The 27,302-nt window shown below is 34.6% G+C and overlaps 1 protein-coding gene across 1 annotated transcript; it reads right to left on the bottom strand.

Moving 5' to 3' along the window:
- Nucleotides 1–31: 31 nt before the first annotated feature.
- LOC139686036 (SR-related and CTD-associated factor 8-like) lies at nt 32–21,841 on the bottom strand (the record flags this gene model as incomplete). Its single annotated transcript, XM_071583129.1, has 8 exons — nt 32–184; nt 1,494–1,665; nt 2,453–2,661; nt 3,279–3,412; nt 9,448–9,630; nt 10,956–11,341; nt 18,390–18,618; nt 21,681–21,841. Coding segments are annotated over 8 exons (1,627 nt in total), but the record flags the coding sequence as incomplete, so codon positions are not given.
- Nucleotides 21,842–27,302: the final 5,461 nt, after the last annotated feature.

Genomic DNA, 27,302 nt, shown 5'->3' on the forward strand with positions numbered 1-27,302 from the left:
AAATTAAATGCAACAAAGAAACTAAACTTACCAGCTCCAACTGCTTCAGGAATTGGAATAAAACTAGGGGGAAGGGCACTTTGGGGGTTGGCTGGTACTGGGACACCACTTGCAGCATTGACAGTTGCCCCCAAACCCATTGTTTGTGGTTGCAAGAGCGTTGCTGTCTGTGATGCTCCTTGTTCTATATAAAAAGCAGATGACAGAATGAAATACGTTCAATGAGGCACTGAATGCAAAGGAATACCCAGAGACACGATCAAAATGAAATACGATGGGTCTGAAAAGTTCTCCCCCTTACCATGCATATATATTTTTTTTACTTTGCACTACTTGTAAAAATGAATTCAGGTATATTTTTGCCTAGTACATTGTTATTTCACTAATGGAAGAGACAATATATTTTAATTCAGCAGTCTTTTGCTATTTCAACCCAAGGTCTCCGTCATTCATCATCATTTATAATTGACAAATTGCCAATTAATACAAGAAATTAACTCACTGTAAAAATATTGAAAACTGAACTTAAGAAGCAGCTAATAATCAATTGCTAATACAGGGAGAATGAGTTTATGACCAATAATTTATTATCATCAGCTGCATTACATGTAAGGGTAGATGCATAGTTTTCAGTGTATTTATCTAAATTTTATGGGGATTGACAGGAATATTTCATTAAAGAGTGTATTTTCTCGAATTGTTCTTATTGCATTTTCTGAATATCTTTATGACCACAATCTATGTCACATGCTTGACTGACAGAAAAATATAATAAATAAATAAAAATGTACATACAATCACTACATATTTCATGTCAATGGAAAAAGGCAGGCTAAAATTTTTTTAAATACTGCTTAAAGAGAAACTCGATTCCCTTTAAATCATTTTCAACCATGGGAATAGATTTTAAGTTTCTTGGTGATGATAAACTAAATAAGATACTCTTGGCAATGGCAATTAGAAAAGTTAAATCCCAGGCACATGATAGAATAAGCTTATGGTGAACAGGTATTATAGTAATATTACAAATAACATTGAAAGCTGGCACTTATAATAAGTTCCCTAAAATGAAAATTTTGTAACTAAAAGAGCAATTAATTGCAATATTTACAGATCGTATTTCATCATGACTTAAAAAATGAAACAAACAGTAGAGAAATAAGCAACCATTGGTTAATTTTCAGGACTAGTTTTGAAATTATTAGAAAGCATTTTGCAGGAAACATCATTCAATAAAATTGAATAAAAAAGCTATACATGACCCAAAAAAACAAACTAAAATTACCTCGTCATAATTGAAGAGTGGCTAAACAAGAAAGTAATTGAATAAAATGCAGTCCATAAAAGCACATAGTGGTCACAAATTGGATAACACAACACAAAACACAGCAAAGGAGAACAAATAATCATTTCACATTTATATGGACAATTCATTGCATCCAAATCTTAATTCACAAAATTTTCTTTAATATATTCTACACATAAAAACATACCTTTCATCCATTCAGGCACAGTTTCTTCATCTACCATTCCACCCTCTTCAAGGGAATCCATATCCACTTCAGGAGAAAGGCGATTCCAAGGAATGTATGAAACTCCAAGGTCTACCTCCCAATAGTCTTTCCATTCCTTGCCTTTAACACCTTTACCGGGAGCCCATGCAAGCTTTGAGATAATTTATACATGTGATTATGAACAAATATGTATTTTATGTATATATATATATTTGTTTGTTTGTTTATATATATATGCTTTCGTAGACGTAACACGGAAGTGCCGAATAGTACAATACACAGTAACACACAATATAGAAACACAAAAAAAAAGAAGAACACTCGCACGTTATTTCTTGATATTTCGACGGAAACAATCCGTCTTCCTCTGAAGATATAGAAGTAAATCTTTTACTTCTATATCTTCAGAGGAAGACGGATTGTTTCCGTCGAAATATCAAGAAATAACGTGCGAGTGTTCTTCTTTTTTTTTGTGTTTCTATATTGTGTGTTACTGTGTATTGTACTATATATATATATATATTTATGCAACTTTTATAATGTATTTTATTGCCAAGTGAACTAAGAGTATAAAAACTCTATAGGAAATGTTACCAATTAAATTCAAAGAATTAATATGATTTAATACAGAATAAATAACAGTGTCATTCAATTAAACTGAACTGAAATCATTAATCATAAAATTAAGAAATATAGATAACGGTGCGAGATGCCACGACCGTTACATTAATGGAACCATTCACTAATGTGCATTTGTACAATGCATCAATTTCAAAGGGTAAAAATCGGTTAATCAAAAACTTTCAAAGGGTAATAGAATTTCCAAGATAGCTTAATTGGCTAAAGCACTTAAACGATACTCAATGGATCTAGGTTCAAATCCCAGGTAAGGAGAACATTACATTTTGATACTGATATACTTTCAACGAAATACTTACTGTTATGGCTTTGCCTTGAAGTTTATGACTTTTAAGTTTCATCAATGCCCTATATGCATCTTGTCGGCGATTCATGCATACAAAAGCACATCCTCTGGGAGGTATCAAGTCAATTGATACTATGTCACCATATTCTCCAAATGTGTCTGACAGTTCCTCTTGATGCACCAGTTTTGAAAGATGACCCACCCATAGAGTTGTACTGCAAACTGGGAGGAGATAAAACCAATGTCTTTATTCATTTGATTAGATTATTTTTGGAACACCAAAGAGGTGATGTACTCTTTTCATGCACTACGAATTTTGTTATATTTATTCTTTATCATATTTGATTAAATTGCAGTTTTTCAGCCTTTTCTGCTTTTGCTAACTCTATATTACTCTTGCAACAGTTAAGTTTCTTCCATAGTAACATGGACCATAACACACAGTCTAAATGTAAAAAGTCCATCCAAAACCTACCCTTATTGGTAGAGTAACAATAATAATATCCTATTATATTTTTGCCATTAATTGTTTTTAATATTTATTATTTAATAGAGAAAAGTAATTTTCAAATAAAAAATTGAGCAGATATCAATACATATCTAGCATGACAGAGACTCAAGAGTCACAATTGTGAAGGAAGATATTGATCAGGTAACAAAACATTTTGGTTTCTTCTATCTTCTGTCAGCCATCTTCCAGGCATAAAAACTTGTTTGTTGGCAGTAATTTCAATTTATCAGTGAATTAGTATTAATGCACAATAATTAGCACACTAAAATGGAGAGGTAATCATTAAATACTGGTTTACCAGTTAATTATTTTAAAGAACCGAACTCACCACTTAAATGCTCCTTCTTAATCGGTGGCAATCCTTTTTTCTTTCTCTCCCGTTCCTTTTCTCTTTCTTTCTCCCTCTCTTTCTCCTTCTCCCTCTCCTTTTCTTTCTCCTTTTCTCTATCACGAGATCGAGACCTGTAGTTGAATTTATTAAGCAAACATCAGACCATGTTATAGAAAATCATTTAGAAAGATAAAGTGAAATGCATATAAAAGAGTGAGGTATATATTTTGGTGCCTAAAGAATACATCATGAATTTAAAAAAACCATAAGCAGTAATGAACCCTAAGGTCAGTTTGGCAGGTGATGGTAAAGTTTATCCAGTACTAAGTCCAACAGCATGTGAAATTCACATTTCAGGGTAGGAGGGCCTGTTTCTTTCCCTGTACAAGTTAAAAATTCCCCAGAAGATCTGGCTGGTACCCAAATAATCACGAAGCTTGGGTAGAGCTGAGCATGCCCAGTGAGGCTTTCCTAGGAATTGAACCTGGGTCTTCTGGTCAGTAGTCTCTATCCCAGAAATACCGCAACCCACACATAGATTATTAATTCATTCCATGTTTATATCCCTTTTACCCAGCTAATATGCAGTTGTTACCAAAGTGAAACTGAAAAAAATCTGTGCTTCAAGTAGGTTAGAAAGTGAGATGCATTTATATTTTTAATAAGAGCTAAGTAAAAAAACCACCTCGGCTTTAACAACCCTTATTACATCTATGGGGGTGTTTCCTTATTGATTTTGAATTTTACCAACATAAATCATACAGAAAAAAGGTCACCAACTTTAATTAGAATTAGACACTTCCTAGAAAAGAGTTCCCAAACCAGTAAAAATTAGGAATTGTACTTACAGTGCTTGCATTTTTATTATGATTGTATGATTTGCGTACAGTTAACTTTTAAAAATGTAATACATACTGAATAAAATTCATTTGCCTTAATTAGAAAAAAAACACTCACTAGTAGGAGTTCCTAATTCAGAAAAACAAGTAATTGTAACAGTTTTTACATTAATATTAAAATTATATAATGTGTTTACAATAAAATTCATCAAACAATCTAATTTATTCTCAACCAGTAGATTTTAAATTATCATATGCAATCAAATAGTATTATGATCAAAATAAAACGAAAGTGTCATTATATTATAATAGGTCATAAGGAAACAGTCAGAAATCCAGGGACCACTTGCAGCCATCCATGGGATAGTACTTTATTACTTAATGTTGGACTAATCTTTACGATTTTTCTTTTGACTAGACAATCAAGATGAATTGATGTAGTCTTGCTTTTAATACATAAAGTTATACAAATTTGGTTGTTTTGACTCCATAGCTATTAATTTTTATGATTTTATAGGATTTTTAACATTTCATTGCTTGAGAAGTGAGCATGAAATGAAAAATATTCTAATGTACAAATATATTCAGAATTGTAATGGCAAACTAATCATCTCAAATTACTATTACAGTTAAACTCCTTTTTTGGGCTTTAATGGCGACCACAGAAAAGTCTGTAAAATGCAGGAAAATAGAAGTAGTGGGAAAAGGAGAATTTTCAAATTTGCATGCTTAATTACCGAATTCATCGTCTATAGCATCATCACCATCATAAATGACATCAACTTGAACTACTGCATTACAATCATCATAAAATTACTTTCCTAAAGTCGTGTATTACAAAATTCCTTACTTGCTTCCAAGTCAATGGTATGTAGTGTAAAGCATCCTGTACAAGTGCACACTCCAACCACTAGTGGCTGAAGCTTCTCACTTCTATCTGCATTTTTGATCAATAAAACCATGAGTATTTCTTTGCTCAGTACCCCTCCATGATGCTGTTCCCTTCTGAAGCCCAGTATTTTTGCTGAGAGTACATTAAACAATAACCCTATCTCTTGTGCATTAAAAAAACATCTTTTGGGCTAGAGCCTTCAAGAAGTGTACCCAAATCTAACATCTCCTATTGAGTTACAGCCTCGACATCAACACTTGTACTTTCACCACACACAGCCTTGTATATAAGATTGTGCCTTTTTTTAAACCTATTTAACCAATCATTGGATGCTGTGAAATCCTTTATTCCCAATATGTGGGAATGTGCAATACTTTTTCTCACTCGATGACACCATTCACAGGGATATATAACAATTTATCAAATTAAAACCATTTTCAGTAATTCTTTATTCTTGGAATTCTTCACATGTTTTTTTCTTTTAAGGCAAATGGCTTGCACACGTTTGCATGTTTCAGAATCAAATCACGATTTTTCAATGTTGTGTTCGTTGAAGAAGCGCACAGTCTTAGATGGTTCACTAGATCAATAGAATTTTAACTGTGAGAATCAACTTGTTCCAGAATTTTTATTTTTCCCTACAGTGAAATGATGTTTTTTCGCCTCTTATTTCCTTCGTCAAGCTGGATAAAATTTACTTTCCTGAGAAATTTGAGAAAAACTTCACATGAGAATCTGAACTATCGTGCGATTTAAGTGATGCACACAGTTGTCCACTTCAAAATTGTTTCAGGAGAATAAAATTATTTTTAATCCAGGTTAGTTTTCATTTGATAAATCAAGTTTCGATCCTTTTTATTATTCAGAGGCCAATCACTATTATATCTGTCAACTTGGAAACAATGCAAATGATGTCAGTAGTCAGTCACCAGTTCTTGCATTTTTTATCCTTCTTCATGTTTGGGTCAAAGCCATTTTCATTCCTCATATTGTTAATTAATGTGCTATAGTAATAGTCTCTCTCAGGTGTTCTTGCATAAATTACATAGCCCACTCCAAATTGTACAATCTAATTACTTCTTTCACAAATCTTTTCCTGGCAGACTGAGATTACAAGTTCAAGTAGTTCACATTTCCGTCACTAGTGCCCACCAAATTCAAAATTTTTGCTAGAACTGTTCACATAACTTTCCTCTCCTATTCCTTTAAAGCTTGTATGTATGAAACAAAATCAGGGAAGGTTTTTTTAAAAAAGACTGATGTACATAAGTAACTGCTTAAGCACCTACTGATGTTAAGTAGGGGTAAACTGAAAATGAAATTGTGCAAATAAAAGAGTTCCTCATACAATGAAATGGTGAGAAATTTTATGGCACCAGATAAAATTGTAGTAATAGCAGAAAAACCTTCTCTTCAATAACGCAATACAGGGTTTTACTGTAGTTGCTAGAGAGACAATTGAAGAAGAAATACTACATTCACATAATTTTGGATGCCAACTTACAAGATAATAAGATTATAAAATATGGTGAACCCTTGCTTAACGTGCCCTTTGCAGAGCAAGTAATTAGCAAAGAGAACACAACTAGTGGTCCCAAACATGACGGGCATATTGAGGAAAGGGGAAAGTGGTTTATGCCTCGTTAATAAGATGTCAGGATCATCAATGGCCGAACAAATATTTAAGGGATTGTAGTTCAAGAAGTTAACGAGAAAAACCTTCATCCACGACATTAAGAGGCATGGTGAAGCAGCAACCTCTGAGTCAAAGGCAGCAGAGAACTTCCATACCATCCAGTTGGTGACTTCAAAATGGTCATAGGTTCTAAGGATTACCCGCCAAAATTTACTTTTAATTGTGACAAGACAGTTATCTCCAGGAAGAAAATGCAGAGTCAAACCCATACTACCCTCTTCAATAAATAAGGTAACTGAGGCCATATAAACTTTTTTATGCAAAATTTATTCTACATAGATTTTGTCCCCTTCTAAGTACTCTCCATTCCTTGCTATGCACTTATTCCATCTTATATTATACTGATTTAAGGAACCTCAGAAGTCAGGCTTTTTAGTTCTCTCGTTGTTTCTTGCTCTATGGTGTCCACATCTTCCCAGTGATGTCCCCTCATCATATTTTTGCATTTTGGGAATAGGAAAAAGTCGCAGGGGGTGAGATCTGGTGAATTAGGAGGATGATCAAGGATGGTGATTGGATTTTTTGCCAGAAACTGGCAAAAAATCAATGCTGAATGTGCAGATGCACTGTCATGGTGAAGGATCCATCCTTCATGCTCGGTTAAAATAGTGTGCACTGTTGATTTTCCTTAATTCAGTTCATCAGCTATTTTTCTGATGATTTTTGACTATCGGTAAAGACAAGCACCGCACACGATCAATGATGCCGTCAACACAGGTGTTTGTAGGTTGTCCCGGCCTTGCATCATCCGTGGCATCTTGTTGGCCATCTTTAAAACGCTTAATTCACTTGAAAACAGATTTTTCTTCAGAGCATCATCCCCGTAAAAAGCTGTCAACATTTCAGTCATTACCGTTTAACTTTTACCACACTCCACCAAAAAACTTGAATATGATTCGTTGCGCCGTGATTTCGTTAATTTCCATTTTGGACAAACAGTAAAAACAAGGACAACTGAAACTAAAATAACTGGCACCATATGCACAACTTGACGATCCACCAAGCACAGATGGCTCATTGAGTCTCAGGCAACTAGCACCGCTAGTGGGTGAGGCCATAGTCCGCGTCATGCCAGATTGCACCAGTTCGTGTATTTTTTGGGCAGATCAGGTATTTGTGCCCTTAACAGTAAGTGAGAATGAATTAGCCAACCACAAGGCAATGAAAGGCCATCTCTTGAGCTTTAATTTTACGAGACTTAGAGAAGCGTTAAGTCCAAAACAGTTGTCCAATTAGATGTAGAGGTCATGGGAAACTTTTGCATCATACCACAAGTACGAGACATCGCCCTAATATAGCAGCAGTAATGAATGCCATAAATTTATTTAATGATCATTCTGAGTATCATTTTAACCTATTTTGAAGTGCCGATAAAAAAAAAGTCCCTTGTCTGCTTTCTAGTAAAATGGATTTAGGTATGCATCATAAATAACAAAAAATTTATATTGTTTCTAATTTGCTTTGACAAATTTTGCACTCCCGGTTGCATCATTCCTTGATAGAAGAAAAAGTGAATGTTATCCACGATCCCAAACAATGTATACTTAATTTTCTTCGAATAAACCTACATCATTTATGTTTTTCCACATTCCATACGTTATAGCATTTTGTATTAATTTATATGAAAAAAGTTGTTTCACTAAACAAGTGTTTTGCTTTACAAGAAAGGTTACAGAACGGAGTATGCCTGTATTATGAGGTTCCACTGTAATATGAATAAACCTTAACTTCTTTTGTCACACCACATAACAAAAAGATATACAATGTTACGAATTAGACCTGGGAAAAAACTAAAGTTATCATTCTCAAGAGCAAGGATACCAAAAAATCCAGGTTTATAGAACATTAGGGCTTGAGGTTTTCATTGAATTAATTACATGAAGAGCGGTCGTTATGGTACCAAAAATGTCAATTTGGAGTTTGTAAATTTGAGGTTTACCTGTCGGACAAATGGTTGGATTATTTCCAACATTGACAAAATGCCTGTATATTTAATTTTGGTTTAGGTAATAATAGGTTGAAGAAGCCATGACCATGAGCCTTGGGCTATTTATAATAACAGCCATTTAAGAGCTTAAAACGTTATAATCAGCCTATTCAAGAGTTATCTATGAACTCCTGGACTTGGTTAATCATTAGACAATGTCACTACACAAGTTGTTGAATAGAGGAAATAGGCTGACTTAATTCTTTGTTATTGTTAATTGAGGATTTCAGAGTTCTTTAATCATGATTCTGATATTGAAATGTAATAACCACTAATAAAGCTAGAAAGATATAATAGATAATCGCCGACCCCGGTGGCGGCGGGGTAACGTCCTCGTCTGCCATTCAAAGGGTCGCAGGTTCGATTCCCGCCTGGGTGAGTTTTCCTCCACCTAGGGCTTGGGTGTTTGTAAATGTGATCATTGTTATCATTGTTAATAGTTCGATGTAAAGGCCAGAATGCGCTGTTTTCGGACTTATACTGAATAAATAAATAAATAACATTAATATTTTATCAAAGTTCATTTTCAGAATTTCATCTCTCTCCCTTGCCATAAAATGTTAGCGTGGAATAAAAAAAACATAGTAATACAAATCAATGAAATTAAAATACTCTATAGAAGAGATCAAAAGACTAATAAGACATAAAATAAAGCTTAAAAAAAATTTGAGACAAATATGTCTTAATATAAAATTTATATAATTAATTAATTGAGTAATTCACATTATCTTTAATTATCCATTAAGTCTAACCTTCGCCTACGTGATCTTGATCTGGAGCGAGAGCGTCTTCCTCTTCTCCTGGAATCACGTGGAGATCTTGACCGACTTCTACCTCCCCGGCCTCCTCTTCGTCTACTCCTACTAACTGACCCACTTCTAGAACGGCTCCTGTCTCTGCTGTCATCCAACCCTGACTCAATGCCAACTGACATGCTAATAGAAGTGAAACAAAAAAAATTTGAAAATGCTTTATATCACTAACATTACAGTAATAGTGGTGATGAAAATATTTGCTAATTTTCAATGATATGATGAAACAACACAATATGTTAAATAATAAACTATGAAATGGAATGGGGCATCATTTACACAAATAATTCGAATTGAAAAAAAAAGAGTAGTCTCAAAAGGTTGAAGTTATATCTTTCATCAGTAAAAATATAACAGTAAGGAAATTCCAAGACAAAATGACTTTCCTCAGACAAGGGTAGGCTGAAAAGTAATGCACACATGCTTGTAGAGCGCAAACAAACACAAATAGTAAGATAGGGCAACAATACATTTAGTACATTTAATAAGTTTCAAAAATCATACATTTATTTTTCTACATAGTCACCGTTGAGGCTAACACGTTTCTCCCAAAATGTAACAAATTTTTTCATTCCGTCAACGAAAAACTCTCTTGTCTTTTCTGGAATCCAGGACTTGACAGCTGCCTTCACCTCATCATCCGAGGAGTTATGATTACCCTTTAGGTGTCTCTTTAAATGAGGAAAAAAATACTAATTGCAAGGCGGAAGATCGGGGGGGATAATGTGGAATTGGCTCAAATTTCAGGTTTTGCAGAACCTCTCCGGCTGTGCGCGAGGTGTGTGCACGAGCATTGTCATGTTTGCAAGATATTTGGCACCAGGCTGCCTTCAACACAACAAACTTATTCCTTGGATATTCCAATATGAATTGCAATATGCTTTTAAGTGTTTAACTGGTCATTTTGAATCAAATCTTCAGCGAGTTTGGAATGTTTATCATCTGTGGCAGTGAATGGACATCTTCTGCGTGTTTCATCAACAATTATGGGTTTTCCAGGGTCACAACCAGGAAATTTAACTACCCATTAAATTAAAGTAACCTATCAACAGCATAGCCACCATAAACAGCCTTTAAATAATGATGAATCTCAGTAGGAGTCACTTTTTCAGCAATTAATACTTCAATACAGCACGCTGTTTAAATCACGTAAACATAGCACTAGAACACATATCAATACTTCCGCTTCTTGAAATTCACTGGATGAATGAAATGACCTCAAACCTGTGCATGCATGTTGAGGGGGAGTTTTACTTCCACATGCCACCAGGAATGCTTCTGAAGGTCATTTTGTTTGTGGTCTACCAGCATGTGTGCCTTAGTTTTCAGCCTACCCTCTTATAATGGAGAGTTCTATTTTTACATTTTCTAAGAATAGATCGTCACTTTCCCGACTAGCTCTAAGATTTTATTCTAATTTTCCAAAAGCATAACAGTCAATAACTTACCCATCAGTTAGATCAACAACCTCTGAAGTATCTCCTTCAACCATGGAACCATCTACTCTACTTAATGGATGACCATCCCCAAGGGCCCCAAGTGGAGGAGCAGGGGCCATCAATGGGGCGGCAACAGCTGCCACTGTGTTCAAGTAACCAGGTGGTGGGGCAACACCTGAAGCTCCTGCAGTGGCACCCATTAATGTCGAATAAGAAGCAGGAAATGTGATGGAACCACCAGATGCTCCCATCATCCTCACTGCTCCAGGTATGAGAGTATTTCCTTGGGGACCAACCGTTATCGATAGACTGGTTGCTGAACCTACAGACAATTCTGACCCAGGAAGTAGAGCTGATGGAGGTTTAAGCTCACACTCTGAAGCAAAAGGTAGATTCTGGAAAAACAAGAGAAAACCAGATAATTACAATGGGATAAAGTAAATATTACAGCACAGTTAGAAGATTTTATGCCACTTTACACCTAGTTTGGTGATAATGCCATATGCTTTCTATAGAGTATTATTTACTTGTATACAAAATCATGAGGCTGATTGATGAGGCAATGATATTCCCAAGAGGAACTCAGTCACAACTACCTCTAATATTATTACAGGTAAAATGGAACCTCATAATACGGGCATGGTCAGTTCCGCAAACTTTCTCATATAAAGAAACATTCATTTAGTGAATAATTTTTTTCCATAAAAAGTAATGCAAAATACAATAATGCATTCCATGCTGAAACAAAATTTTATATAAGGTTTATTCAACGAAAATTATATAGACATTTAGGATCATGGCTCACGTTCACCTTTTCCTCTATCGTGGAATGCATATTCAATTCATCAATAAAAAAAGGAACCAAAATAATTAGTTTATTATTTATGATACATTCATAATTCATTTTTAGAAGAGAGATTTGTTTTTAAAGATTTCATTTTTTTTTTAAATTTTAACATAGCATCACCAGTAAGTAAATTCTTAGCACGCAAATCCAGTCTTATTAGGGCAATGCTTCTCAATATACAATGCAACAGAGAGTTATAGTCTCCATCTCTTCCTCTATTGTGGAATGAACCAACCTGGAATATGACTTAGATTTGCAAAAAAAAAACAAATTAAAATAATTAGTTTATTATTCATGATACATACCTAATTCTTTTATACTTGAAAACTGTTGAGATATATTTGTTTTTGCCGAAGAAAATACAAGCATTGTCATCATATAAATTTGTAAACCACATAAAAACTGACATATCATGGTGATGCCTCTTAATGTACAATGCAACAATTTCCCGCGCTTCCAGCATTTCTCTTATTTTGCTAGATGATTGTTGTTTGCTGTTACCTCCTCCTCCTCGGACAAACTCTCCTCCAAAATATCTTCTTGTGAAATGCAATGTAAACTAAGCTCTTAAAGAGCCAGTTTTTTCTTTTACTGGAGGATAGTACAAATCGTTGATGTCAATTGATTGTATGTGTGTTATAGATCAGCTACACTGACACCTTGTGGCTGGTTTTTTACATCGAATAATTTCACTTTTAATTTCTATTGTTTTTTTTAATTCTCTAATGACTGTCTTCCTGCAGCTTTTTCTTTTGAGACATTATTAAAACTATCCACAAATATTATTTAACTAAGCATGAAATGTCACAAATAACATGCCTGAACACAAGTTTGGACAAATGTGTAATCAGCAGCGACACACTACAATTCTGGTAACACTTGTCCTAACACATATGTAAAAAGCCTACGCAATTACCCTGGGCACCCCCCCCTCCTCATTACCTGTTATGGGAAATGTCACACGCTTAGAGTTATTTTTGAGCATAATAATTTTGCTCTTAATTGAAATTACTCATTATCTGAGGAGCTTGTTATGAAAGGTTCCACTGTATTCTACCATTTAAATTATGAATTGGATGGAAATAAACTAAAGAATGAAATAAAGATACATTTATCTGTCTCTTCTAACAAAGAGCCTCATATCCGACACCACTGTAAGCTCTCCTTTATTTCCTCAAACTTCCACTCCTCAATCTCGCCAACACACTTATACAATTTCTACGCTTTCCTTGCTTGCTTAATTTCTCCACTCCATCACAGTCTTCAACAGCCCATTGCCAATCCTAATACACTGCATCCACCTTTCCCATCAACTTTGGATTTCACCCAACAATCCTCTCTCCTTTTGTACTATGTCTAGCACTCTATTTGTTTTCCTTTCTGTACAATTATCCCTTTTCATCCTTCTTCACACCCACATTTCTGTGCCTATCATCATGCTTTAATGACCAGTTTTCTGCTATGCACAAAACCACACTAAATTTCAAAGTTTTAGCGATTATTTCCTTAAAATCCTTACTCAATGCACAGTCATCAATTTCCCTGCAAAAGTCCCTTTGCATAATACAGTTCTTCTGTTATTAATACTTTGACCTATGACCAAAATGATACCAAGATATGCTGTTCACCTGCTCCAGCTTATGAACTCCTGTTTTAATATTCAACTTGTCTTGAAAATCTTGGTTTACATTAATTTTCATCCCATTCCTATTTCACTCACTTTTAAATCAACTCGGCAATGGCTGCAACCCTTGGCTGACTGACAAACTAAAGATTCATCAACTACAAACCTAATTTAATGAATTATCCACCAACTTTCATCCCATGCTTCTTTAACCATTTCTTCCACATATATGTACCATGAAAAGTAACGGTGATTCCCTGAAGGGTGTTGATGTGAGAAATAATACATGAAACAAAAAGTTTATGCTTAGCATAAATCCACGAAAGGACACACATGTATGTGGAATGTAAATAACCACTTAGAAATAAGTAATGATGAGTTAGCGAAAAACTGTTTGTGTAATTTTTTAGGTATTTATTCATGTGTTCATCATATTGAGTTGCCAAATCTATTCTTGTGACATTCTCTGTGAAATACCACTGATTATCCAGCAACTGTAATTATTACCTTATCATCTTTATGCTGTTACAACTAGATATAATTACCTATTCCCCTATAAAATGAACTTGAAGAATTTGTGAACTACTTCTGTGTTCAGATATGTGACTAGTTCCGTATTTATTCTTTGGAAAACTACTGTGCAGTGCCAAATCAAAGGTTTTAACATTACTTTTAATCAATAAATATTGTAATTAAATTAATAAAGGCATCCAAGCAAAGCCTTGTATATATATATGCACTGATATATATGCACATATATATATATATATATATATATATATATATATATATATATATATATATATATATATATATATATTATATATATATATATATATATATATATATATATATATATATGCACTGATGTATCAGCATATATATTAGATTTACATAAGTAACTACCTAATGTAAAATAAAATCAAGAACAATCCCTGATTTCTGTCAACATTATTTAGTAAGGGATTTACATAAAACACCAAGCTTTGGAGTTCAGAAAGCATTGTTTTGATACCCTATGTTGCAGGTTACATGCTATCAAACTTGTAATATAAAAAATTTGGCATGTGTAAATGATATGTACATTATTTAGCTTCAGTTGAAGCTGATTTACTGTTTTGGATGTGCATTCAGACAAAACAAGATGAACATGTGGATGAGCTGAAGAATCAAATGAATATGATTACAGAACACAGATTGCTTGAAAATCCTGCCCTTTCATCAGGCTTAATGCGGTATGATTTAGCAAAAGAAAATTACCATAAAAACAAGTTTAAGACACTGAAAGTGGATTGAAATAAATGGGTGGTCCTATAAGTACCCGGCCTGACCTAGAGATGGCGGTAGTCATTGGAAAAATCACTGTATTAAAACACATTCAAAAAGCATATGTTACAACTATGAAGATGCCATGTTTTTTAGTAATTTTTTGGCATCCATCAATAGTTAACGTTTTCAGTGATTTTTTTGAAAATGGAAAAAATTGGTCATTATTATGTGATACCATACTTTTATTTGGAAGGCCTCAACCCAAACAATATCAAAGCTGAACTGGATTCTACTCTGGGTGGGTCTGTTCCTTTGCTTACAACAGTAAAATATTGGATAACAGAGTTTAAATGAGGCCATACATGCTGTCAAGACAAGCATAGCATTGGTCGACCAAATGGGGAGATGACTCCAGAAACGGTTAGGAAAATCCACTAAGTGATACTGGATGATCATCGACTGAAAGTACACAAGCTAGCAGACATAGTAGGCATTTCAAAAAGTGCAGTACACCGCATATTTATTGAAAATTTGGACATGAGAAAGCTGTGTGCAAGATGGGTGCTGAATTTGCTCACACTTGAGCAAAACCAGTGTCATGAAGATGTGTCACTTGAGTGTTTAGCAAAGTTTCACCGCAACAAAGCAGAATTTTTGTGCCGTTTCATGACCATGGATGAAACATGGGTCCATTACTTCACACCTGAGACAAAAGCACAATCAAAACAATGGATTCAAATGGGAGAACTGCCTCCAAAGAAGGTGAATACCGTTTCATCTGCAGGCAAGGTTATGGCATCAGTTTTTTGGGATGCGCGTGAGATAATTTTCATTGACCATCTTAAGGAAAAACTATCAACGGCAAGTATTATGCTAACTTATTGCAATGTTTGAGCGAAGAAATCAAGAAAAGCGGCCGCATTTGGCTAAGAAGAAAGTGTTGTTTCATCAAGACAATGCACCAGCTCACAAATCCATTATTGAAATGGCCAAAATTCATGAATTCAAGTATGAATTGCTACCTAATGCACCCTATTTGCAAGATTTAGCCCCCTCGGATTATTTCCTGTTTTCAAACTTGTAAACATGGCTTGGTGATCAAAGATTTTCTAACCGTGAAGAAGTGATGATGGCAGTTAATGGCTATTTTGAGGAGCAAGACATTTCTCAATATAAAAAGGGTATTGAACTTATTGAACATTGCTGGGAAAAATGTATAGAGTTGAAAGGAGATGTTGAAAAATAAATACATTTTTTTTCCAAAATTTTTGTTTTCTCTTTGTTGGGTTGGGTACTTCTGGGACCAACCTTGTAGTGTGTAAACAATAAAGGTATAACTGAGATATTCCAAAATATTGCAGCAAATTTGAGGGGGATGGAATTGCTGTAGTGAGTCCAAAGTATTTTTAATGCAATGCCAAATCATCTGTACGATGAAGACCTTTGGTGAGATTTAAAAAAATAAAGAATGATCTCCTGAAAAGGTAAGACTCAGTGACTACAAAATGTGTATGTATTTCAACTAAATGTCCATGCATGCATACAAAATTGACTGTGACTATAATAAATAATATTTCACAAAGCCGTTAAGGGCCCATTCAAGGCTTAAGGAGATATTTTTAATACAAGGCCTGTCTCAAAAGTAGTTAACTTATTTTTTCCCACATATACAGACAGATGGGCGGTGGTTCAGCTGGCTGCATTCGAGGGAGTTGAGTCTCAGGAAAGGATGGAGGCTGGTGACAGTTTGCTACCAGCCTTTGAAGAGTGTAGATCATTCATTTGCAATACCTCTATCACATGGCCTCATTATACTCGGCCATAAACCGGTTATTTGAACAGTGCTACGCCATCAAATTTTGCATTAAACTGGGAACAAACCAGAAAGAGAATCATGATATGCTCAAGGCATCTTATGATGATAACGCCATGGGTAGATAGGGTGTTTTTGAGTGGCACAAATTCTTTTATTAAAGTAGAGAAGAAGATGAAGAGGCCGAACTCTCAGATGCCCTTTTACCCCAAAAAGGGATGAAAATCTTGCAAGAGTGGAGGCTTTGTTGGACAGGAATCACAGTTTAAGTGTTCAAATGGTTTCTGATGAACTTGGCATTCCTGTAAGTGATTTGTATCAACTTGTGAGCGATAACATGGGCATGAGAAAGGTGTGTGCGAAGTTGGTCCCATGAGTGCTCTCTGACGAACAAAAGGAAACTTGATGCAGATATGCCAAGAGCTTTTTAACCATTCGGCCCCACCACACTTCTTCCTCTTTCCCCACTTCAAATCCATGCTGAAAAGCCTCACCACAGCTCAGTGGAAGCGATACAACAGGCCGTGATGAGGGAGCTTAGCAGCAATCCAGGCGCCACCTTCCAGAGGATGTAAGAGGTGTGGAAAACCCACTGCTGGCTGTGTATGGATGCATATGAGTGCTAATTCTAAGGCTTTTGAGTGAATATATCAATTCTGGCATTTGTTTTTTGTTGACTCGGTCCTATTACTTTTGGGACGGACCTTTTATAGTCAGTCTTAGAAAAGGCCGTAAGAATCTCAATGTAACTTGTTTACAAAATTGACATGGATGTAAAACCACCTTACCAACATTGTCTATTCTCATTTATCCAAACACGGGTAGGTGCATGGAAAATGCAGTCTCTCCCTTAGATAAAACATAAAATCCAATCAAATGTATACTTTTGAAACTAGTAAAAACATTTACCGTTAATTTTCCCACCACACCTGTCACAGTGACATGAAGTGGTGCAATGGATAGATAAACGAAATCATAAGGACAGAGAGTGCAATCTGTCATGAACCATTATTTTGTTTTATTCATTATTCTATGGACTTCAGTGGACCATAGCAGTTGAAGAGCTTCAATATGATGCCCTATTTTTCCCAGAAAATTTCTTAGTGAAATGTCTATGATGGACAGTATAAGAGACATTTAATGCTCCCAGGTCATATTAAATTTCACCTTATTTGGCTTTTTTGACTGAAAATATTTTTCTCTTTTAAGAAATCAAAATATTTCACTCTTCTCCACCATTCTGTTAATCAACAATTTAATACATGTTAATTAGATATTTTGGTCACGTGAAGCTTTTTTACCAAAACAATAATAAATGCATACCTATTTCTTTTAAAGTTCCAGCATACCATTTTGTCTGCCATTATAAGACTCAAAATTGGCTAATATTTTTGGACCATATGAGTGCAATGATATTCACAAATAAAAATCAGACCACTAAAATGATCACACCCACTGGAGGTGAGACTCGGACCCTCTAACTCATAATGGCAGTAGATGGAGTATCACAGTGGGATAGAGCAATACTCCACCTAGAAGAGGGATTCTAATCTCTTATTCATAATAACCCCCTTGACCGAATATTTTTTGTCATCGTTACTGTTAGGCATTCTGCATGTTACATGGAACCTCAAATGAAATAGCAAGTAAATATTAATTATAATTATCATGATAAATACTAAACTGTATTTTTGTGATATTTCTTTATAGGGATATTTATTTTACAATTTACCATTTAAAATGCCATGGGATAATGGATGATATACCATGTTTTTGTGCAACCATCAAAAAATAATTGACGATTTCACAGATTATTTAAACAGTGGAAACTCAGACTCCAAATAATTTTGTAGAATGCCTAAAATTTCAAACATGAATGAGATTACTCACTGGTATGGTTTGTGCAAGGTGTTTATCAAACTCTTCTTCCTGCTGCTGCATTTCTTGCAATTTCCGAGCTTTCTCTACAGCTTCTGCCACCGCATTTGCATCCATTACAACTTGCTGTGGGACACCAGGGCCTTTCACCGACTCAATTACATTTTTAGTGCCATGTGAAGCAGACATTGTCTGTTGAAGATGATGTAGCTGGCGCAGAACTTCAGGATTGGAAAGTATACTGAAAAAAAGTGAAAATTTTATTTCTGAGGCTAATTAATTACAAGTTGCCAACAATAAATTATTGCAAATCCTCCTCTTCTGGTGTTCTTTACTAAGTAACGTAAAATAAATGGACCCATTTTAATTTCAAACGATGAATTTGAGTGCATTAAAATTTACAGTCTGAGAATGTTCTACTGGGTACAACTCTTAAATCCAGGTAACTGAAACTTTTGTTTAAAAGCAAATTTATTTAAAAAATACAAACAAAAATCCTTTTACATACAAGTAGTGGTATCTGTCATGAGTAACATTACTCAAGGTAACCCCCTTCAGCTGCAATGACCGCCACTAATCTTGTCCCTAATCGATCGCAGGCTATCATTAAAACAGCGCTGTCCATATTTGCGTAGACGGCTACGATAGCGGTGCATGGAGAGGCAACACTAGGATGCCTTGACTTATTGATAACTCTTTCGACTGCGCTGCAAACATAATGGTCAAGGAGGTTGAAGTCTGGGCTATGCGGGGGTCAGAACTCCTTTGACCAGAACATGTAAATGTTATCTGAGAGCCAGTTTTGCAGTGAATGACTTGTATGATCTGGTGAACCATCCTGTTGAAAGACATATTGTCTCCCCGAGGCCGCAGTTACCATACACAATTTCACGGCATTCTTCAAAATTTGCAGATACTTATTTGGAGATAGTTTGCCCCTTTTCAAAGAATTGTGATATCACCCTCACTGGACACAACACCTAGGAGCTGTCCTCAGGGAGCCACGAATCATTTATCCCACTGAGCTTCCCGTTAATGGTAAAAAATTTTTCATCAGATAAGAATCTGATTTGCCCGATAGCTTCATTTTTTTGATAACACAATAGCAGGTTGCAGCGAATAATCTGCTTTGGTCTGGCAGCCGCAGACAGCATGTGTCGCACCTTTTTTATGGACAACTTGGATTGTAGGTCCTCCTCTGCCATCCAATGCATTGTTTGCTCACTAGCATTCAATTCTGATGCCAATTTCCTCAGTGATCGGCCTGGGACCTCTGAAATCAGCACCTGAGCCTTCTTGACGTCTGCCGCAGTTCGTGACAAGCATCTCCTCGAATGAGGTTTCCTCACTGGGTTAGTGAAACCTTCCCCATACTTCTCCGAAGCATTTTACTTAGCCACAATATCGTAAACAGTTGATCTGTAGTACCCGAAGAATCGAACTATTTCAATGGGCGACCGCCTAGCATGAAAACTGTTGACAATATCGGCTCTTCTATTGTACTCCGCACATGTACGTGACGTCTCAGCCATTTTGAGGTAATGACCGTTTACTAGATGCCTACGGCTTTCAAGAATGCTAATCGTGACCTCCAGTGGAACTACGATATGGCGGGAAATTCAAATTGAAAGTTGTCCGGATTAAAGCACCGCTATACATTCTCAGATTCAGCATTTCAAAGTTTGATCATTTCAGAACTTATTGAATGTAAAAAGGGATTTGATCATTTAACATGTGAAAATAAGGTCTTCTGAGGTTCTCACTAACTTTCTACATAGTTGGGTTCATAATAAATGCTTTTCGTGCCTAGGGAAGTCTACATAAAATATTTGTCTGATTAACACTTAGTGGTCCGCTCATGTATTAATACTTTGTTTTTGTCACCAGTATCAAGCGGTAATCCACGTATTAATATGGGTTTATGTAGTATTCTGCTTTTAACCTGATCTCCTAAAAGATTGAAGTGGCATGACATAACCATTTGAGAAATGAAAATTTTTTAGAATAGATTATTCATATGGGGCCTGTGCATTAAGACAGAAGAAGTGACTACTGGACACTAGACCCTCAAACAGAAACACACATTGCACAATAATGAGAGAGACAATGACGTGATCAAAGAAGACAGCGCTATATTTGTTGAACAGTGCCCTATCCAACTCTTTTAGGGTGCATTTGGAGCTCAATGGAAAACAAATTGTCTATAAAAAATTCTAGCATGAAGTTGCAAGACACTGGGTGGATGATGGTCAATAGAGTTGCCAAGTTTTACCCCAAAGGATGCCATTTCATGGAAAGCAGCATACCATGAGAGCTTGAGCCACCACGCAAAAAAATAAAGCAAACTGATGCATTAGTTAAATAGCAGATGAATGCCAAATTTCAAATAATTTTTATCCAGTACTTCGGGTTCTTCTACATGACTGAACTTTGGATTCTGGCTAACATCATTATTATAGATAAACAAAACGTTGGAAATGTCTAGTCCTGATATTTATTGTGTTCCCATCTAACATGTCATATTTAGGGGTCATCCAGAAAAATATGTTGGGAGGGTGTGGTAAATAAAGTTCACATGTAACACTGTTTTGGCAACCACTTTTTGGATCCTTACTTAATGCAGGAACCCAATAGTAATATTTGCAGCATGAGCCATCTGTTTATCTGAAGCTAAATATCATCATTTGTTAATTGCAGGAACAATTACACATCCCAAAAACAAATTAAATATTTTTCTTATCATAGGGCAAAATAGAAATAATAATTCCTTGACTTCTGTTCCAATGCATTTTAATGACATAAAATGGTCATATATTCATATTATATCAGCTACAGTTTAAAATAAATACCCCAAGACTTTTTTATTGAGATAAAATCCTGTCATAGAATTCAAGAGAAAAGTACCTCTCTTGGCATTTTCTAGGGTAAAACAGGTTATACATGAGGGAAATGCCTCCTAAGTGATTATTCCAGTATTAAAAACATCATTTGCATTTCAGCAATGGTCACAGTAGATGAAACATAGCTTACGTGGGAAAAACTGTCATGAGTGCTCAAAACATATTTTAATCAATTTAATGCAGACAATTATTTTTTATTTTGGATAAATTTATGGGCAAATCCAAATAAAAAAGTTAATGCTTGGAAGAGACTTCCTTCCCAATATTGTATCATGCAAAAGATGCCAATACAAAATAAAGATTCACCCAAGTTAAAAAGAAACAAATATGAATTTCATCATTTAAGTCTTCAATTAGCATGAACACTATCTTATGAATGGAGAAAAATTATTAAATAACATACCTTCCCAAAGAATCTATTGATGCGGAATTTGAAATTTGCTGTTGAGGTGCCAATGGCTGATGATGCTGCTGCAGGTTGTCAGATGAATTTGTTTGGTTGCCACCATCTTCATCTTCCTCTTCCCCATAGTCAAAATCCAACAGTTTCTTGTCAAATTTAACCTTGTGAAAGATTTTGTGCATTAATATAGTAAAATGAACTTTTAGGGCATTAACTTAAATATGCAAAAATAAATAATATTAACACTGAAGTAGAATCATGATAAAATGAGAATTGCACACAAAAAGAACCTCAACAAAATAAGTAATTCCCTAAGTACTTTTTATTGATCAATGGTTTACATATAAATTAAAACATCAATAGGAGGTATAAATATTTCACTCACATTGGATGGTTTAAAATAAGTGTGTATCAATACCGGGATAAAAATGAACCTTTAAAGAAAATAGTATCATAGCATTTTGTCTTCAGGAAGAGAATTTCTGAGACCAGATAATTAATGATATGAAGGATTAGAAGGATAATATAATTCAGTAGCACAAGCAGATTCTATAGCTGGGAATTAGAAAATAAAAGCATCACATGTTACCAGTAATGCCCATTTAAAACGTTCAAAGCTAATCTTCCCTCTGGAATTGTGACAGGATGTTAGTTACTAACTGGCAGCTCCAATTCCTAAGCAGGAATGAGATTTACACCTTTGTGGAAGTCCTATTGTGCTCTAGTGAATGAAATCACTTTCAAATTTAGGTCAACATCATTGGATAGACTTCATATTTCTTAAAAGGGTATTTCATTTCAAAATTTCTCCAGGAGCCTAAGTCTAAAACTTGTTTCTCCCATGAAATGTGCTTCCATACCTCCCATAAGAGTAGTCTCTCATAACCTAGGTCTGTAAATTCTTTCTCCCAATATAGGAGAAGGATAAATCTCTCATAGAAAATGAGTCTCCCAGCCCAAGTTCATTGCTCGTGAAGCAAATTTCCAAAAATTCAGATGGGAAAAGTTATCACATCAATCCAGAGAGTGGGTCCTTTTCTCCATGGGAGAAATTGCATTTTACGACAGTACTTAGTCAAATCTTTCTGGAATTGCGGGCCACGTTATGGACCTGTGGGATTAATTTCTGCAACATAATAGCAAATAACACATAATTCACCAGAAGAATAGTAGATCTTTCTCGAATATTTTTTCTTGTATTACCAAAGCCCTACCTCATCCATTTAAGTGTTTTTGTGTTGTTTCTATCTTTGGCTTGTGAGTTTGTTTATGATTATATATTATATACAATTCCCATTTCATGTAAAGAGTCATTATAATTTATGTGATGAGCAGGAAGTAGCAGATGGGTATTGCTAATTGGGGCAAATGAATTACGAACATAATATCTACAGCAAAAATGAGCAAGATTGTAGCCAATTAAGATAAACTATGAACTTTTCTTAAAAAACTGTTGTTCTTCTATGTAACCCAGTCTGTAATGTGAACATATTTTTTGGGTAAATGCATTGCCTTGTGAATGCATCAAAATAAACTAAGTCTGTTTAAAATTGATATAGGCTGGTTTTGGTCAAGGTACTTTTAAAGGTCTCCACCAAAGAGACAAAGGCAAACACTTTCCAGAACTACCCAAGGTAACTTCTTTAATTTAACTTTGAATACATTCAAAACAAAACTTGGGATTTTCACCACGACTTGTTAAATCTGCTGTAGTTGAATAATAGTATTTTATTGTCCCCGGTTAAATGCGTACTGGTTCTTTGTTGTTAAAATTTTCTCTGAAATTATGAAAGAGCCGAATTAAATTATACTGTTATACTAGTGATTGATTTACATGCATCAATGACTATTGTAAATACTTAGAATTAGTTTCAAATAAGCATGTATCAATACCATAAATATAAACATCAGTTTGTAACATCATTTTGTTTATAAATAATTGTTTTTGCATGAATATTACACATCAATTGCTCACTATATTATACATAATGTACCTTTCCATAGTTTAAGTATTTATACATTTTAAATAGTTATCATCTGTTTATATAGACTTCATTTAGTCTATTAGTGAGGTAAGAATCAGCAATTATACATGAGCCAGCTAATGAAGTATTTTATTTGTACAGAAGTGTCTAATTTGTAACAGGTTAACTAACTAGTTTGGCTGGTTTACATAAGAATGGACAACAAGGGTCGTACCTGATGATGCCGCAAGTCGGTGAAACGCGTCGTGCCATATAATAAAATCTGTGGAAAAGTACGAGTCTTTCTTTCTATTTCAATAATGGATAACAAGGGTTACCTTCACATAATGTGCATAAATATCTGAATACTGCTAACTATGCTTTAGAATTCATTTATTTATTATGTTGGCATGAAACTTATTTTCTTCACCTCTCTGATTCCTACCAATAAAAACTTATTGAGCTTATAGTAAGACTTGTAATAAATATAGGCCAATTTGAAAATTGAGGACATAGACCTTTCATTGATTAATACGTTCATGCGGGAGTACTATCAGCATGTAGGATCATTTTTCCATGCTAAAAAAGCTGCCATTCTCTACCTTAATCATAAAATGTACATACAGACTTTCTTCCTTATCTACTTCAATTCCACCATCGCATGTGCATGAAATAATTACATCAAATGATGATTTAATAAACAAACTTTCAAACGCTTTCTTTTAGTTATGCACTACCTCTCGTTAATCTGTCTTTTGCAATGTCAACAGAAGAATCTGAGAGCCATCATCATCTACATCACGTCTCTTTCAAATTTTGTTGTTTTTAAAACATTTATTCCACATGCAAAATCAGAATTCACTTAACTTTTAAAAACATAATTCTATTGTCTATTCAGAGAATCTGACTCTGATTTCTGCTAGTTTAACTTCAGTTAAAGAAAATAATGCATATGCTTATCTTGAAGATGAATAGAGAGATAGTCGCTTTTATTTTGGGCCAGATTGAGACTATGGAGTCTCTTCTACCACCTAACCCCTCGTCACACATTTACAAGATTAAAGTTACAGATATATGTTGCAAATTATACATTAATAGCAATAAAATTACTAAATAAATATCTTAATACTAACAATCAACAACACAATATATTAGTTGCCTAGTTCAATTACTAATTATAACACAATACAACATACAATATATATATATATAACAAAACATGCAAACAGTACAACAATATTCCTGGTTATATTTACAAATGCCAATAAAAAGTACAATGCACCTGCGACAATAAAAGTGTCTTGAATTCTACTCAAAGCTAAGTATGTATTTTATATGGTTGGTTTGCTAGGAAATTAGTGATTTATGAAATTCATGTTTGAATGATGGTAGAGAAGGTGCATTTGCTGTAACAGATAATAGCTCATTCCACTGCTAACAAGCTGACTGCAAATGACTGGTTGCATATAGCTGTTTTGTGATGAGGGATAACGAGTTTATCATTACCTCTTGTATTTATTCATTTTTGTATTCTATCAAGGCTATTGATGTCATTGGCAAAATACTGCAGGATTTAATATTTTAGTATTTGACAGAGTAAGAACAGCACATAAAGTTTCCTCCAATATTCCAGAAATAGCCAGTTTAGTTGGTTAAAATATTTTGTTAGTGATCTGCAATTTTCCAAGAAAATGAACAAGTAACAGCTATTCTTTGATGGCAAAATAATGGAATATAATATTATTTTGAGTCGGTAAATTCAATACTTAAACGATTACAGAAGATTAAAATTTGCAAGGAGTGATTTTTTTATTATAGATCAACAGCTGATGAAATGTGCTTGGTGTACTTCTAGTTCTTTATTCCACAGTTTTTTTTTCTTTCCATTGCTTTCTATGGTTACAATCATTAACATTTAGCAGCACAACTAATGTTGTGGTTGCATTAAAATATTATGTAACCATTTATTTGAATGCTTAAATATAAAATTACCTGTTTTCTACTTCCAATATTAACTATGTTGGTGCTAATCTACCAATGTTATATTTTTAAAGAATTAATCTCCTTATTCATGCAAATATCCTTGCAGATGGTTGCGGTTACATCCTCAATAATTTTACCTGTAAAATTTAAATATACCAATTCTTTCATACTCAGCATAATCATCTGCACCTTATGGCCTCAGTGATATGGAGAAATGAAAAGGTAGCATAAAAAGGTTTAATTGGCTTGCGAAACACCATCAGAATCTCTTCTCTTACATAAACTTTAAGGATTACATACTTTTCTCCCTTCCTATTGACAGAATAAGTTTTATCTGTCATCTCCCAACTTACAATGAGAGAATACTAGAGAAGAAAAAATTTTAACTTTTCCTACGGAAGGAGAAATTAAACACTTGGGACACTGGATAATTTATTGTGAATTTATAATTGTAATGCAATTTCACATCATTATGCATTACATTTGAGTACTTCTAAGTATATTTTATTGCTTAATTGTGCATTTTTACTCTAAACATATTTAAAAATATGACTAATTTATCTTTTAAATGCTTTTCCAACATACTTTGCAATATCTGAACCTCTCAGGAGACACTCAGACAAGGGTTGGGCCTGTCATCGATGGAAGAAATGATAGATTTTATTGTTATGGAGATAATGACTACGCCAATGGAGTATGTTGAATAAATATGGCACCAAAAGTAAGGATTACGAAGTGGAAAGATATAACCAAGGAAAAGTTTTTTTTCTTTCTAGGATTTCTCGTACCAAATCTCCAATTGCTGGAGCACTCATATTTTATTTATTTTCCCTTACTTTTGGAGCTGTATACACCATAACAGGCTCACTGAGATACTACATTTGCACTTCTCAAAAAACGTATACCTGATAAACCTATGATAAACTTAACCATCTGGTCCATAACCAAACTTTCACCATTCGTTCTATAACAGGGTACTCACCTACGGCACGTCGTAGTACTAGAAGTCTCACTCATATCCATTGAGCCGTGCAGCAATGGGGATTAGTTGCTACTGAAACATTGCCCATTTCATTCAGTTTGATGATGCCAATACTTGTGCTGAGCGCATGGAGAGTGATAAGGCTGCTCCAATGCGAGACCTTTGGACAATGTTCAATAGTAATTTGGCAAAACATAAGAGCACCTGACAATCGACAAGCAACTTTTTGCGTACTGGGGTCGAACTAAATTCACTCAATATTCCATTAAAGCCAGCCAAGTATGGAATCACAGTATGGTGGATATATGATGTTGAAAATTCGTATCTTTGCACTTGTCTCCAAACCCATCTACGTGGTCTGGGCCAATAAGAGGTGGACGCATTTCTAAGCTGGAGGTAATTATTGAGTATAATGGTTCAATGGAGGACATTTCATTATTTAGATCAGGTGATGTCATATTATCCTTTTGAAACAAAGACCTGGATGAAATATAAAAATTTTACACATGCACATCTTTCCCCTACTTTTACTTCCTTACGTTGAAATCCAAACCTAAAATTCCTCTTTCCAACAAAAACAAAATTGTTATATCTTTGTATTAATACATTCCATAACAGTGGTGAAGAATGAATAATCTTTGAATAAATGAATGAATATTTGGGCAGGTCCCTCGAAGTGCCATCAGCACGCTT

The sequence above is a fragment of the Hetaerina americana genome, unplaced genomic scaffold (genome assembly GCF_022747635.1).
Source record: "Hetaerina americana unplaced genomic scaffold, ioHetAmer1.1.p SCAF_1290, whole genome shotgun sequence".
NCBI classification, from domain to species: Eukaryota; Metazoa; Arthropoda; class Insecta; order Odonata; family Calopterygidae; genus Hetaerina; species Hetaerina americana.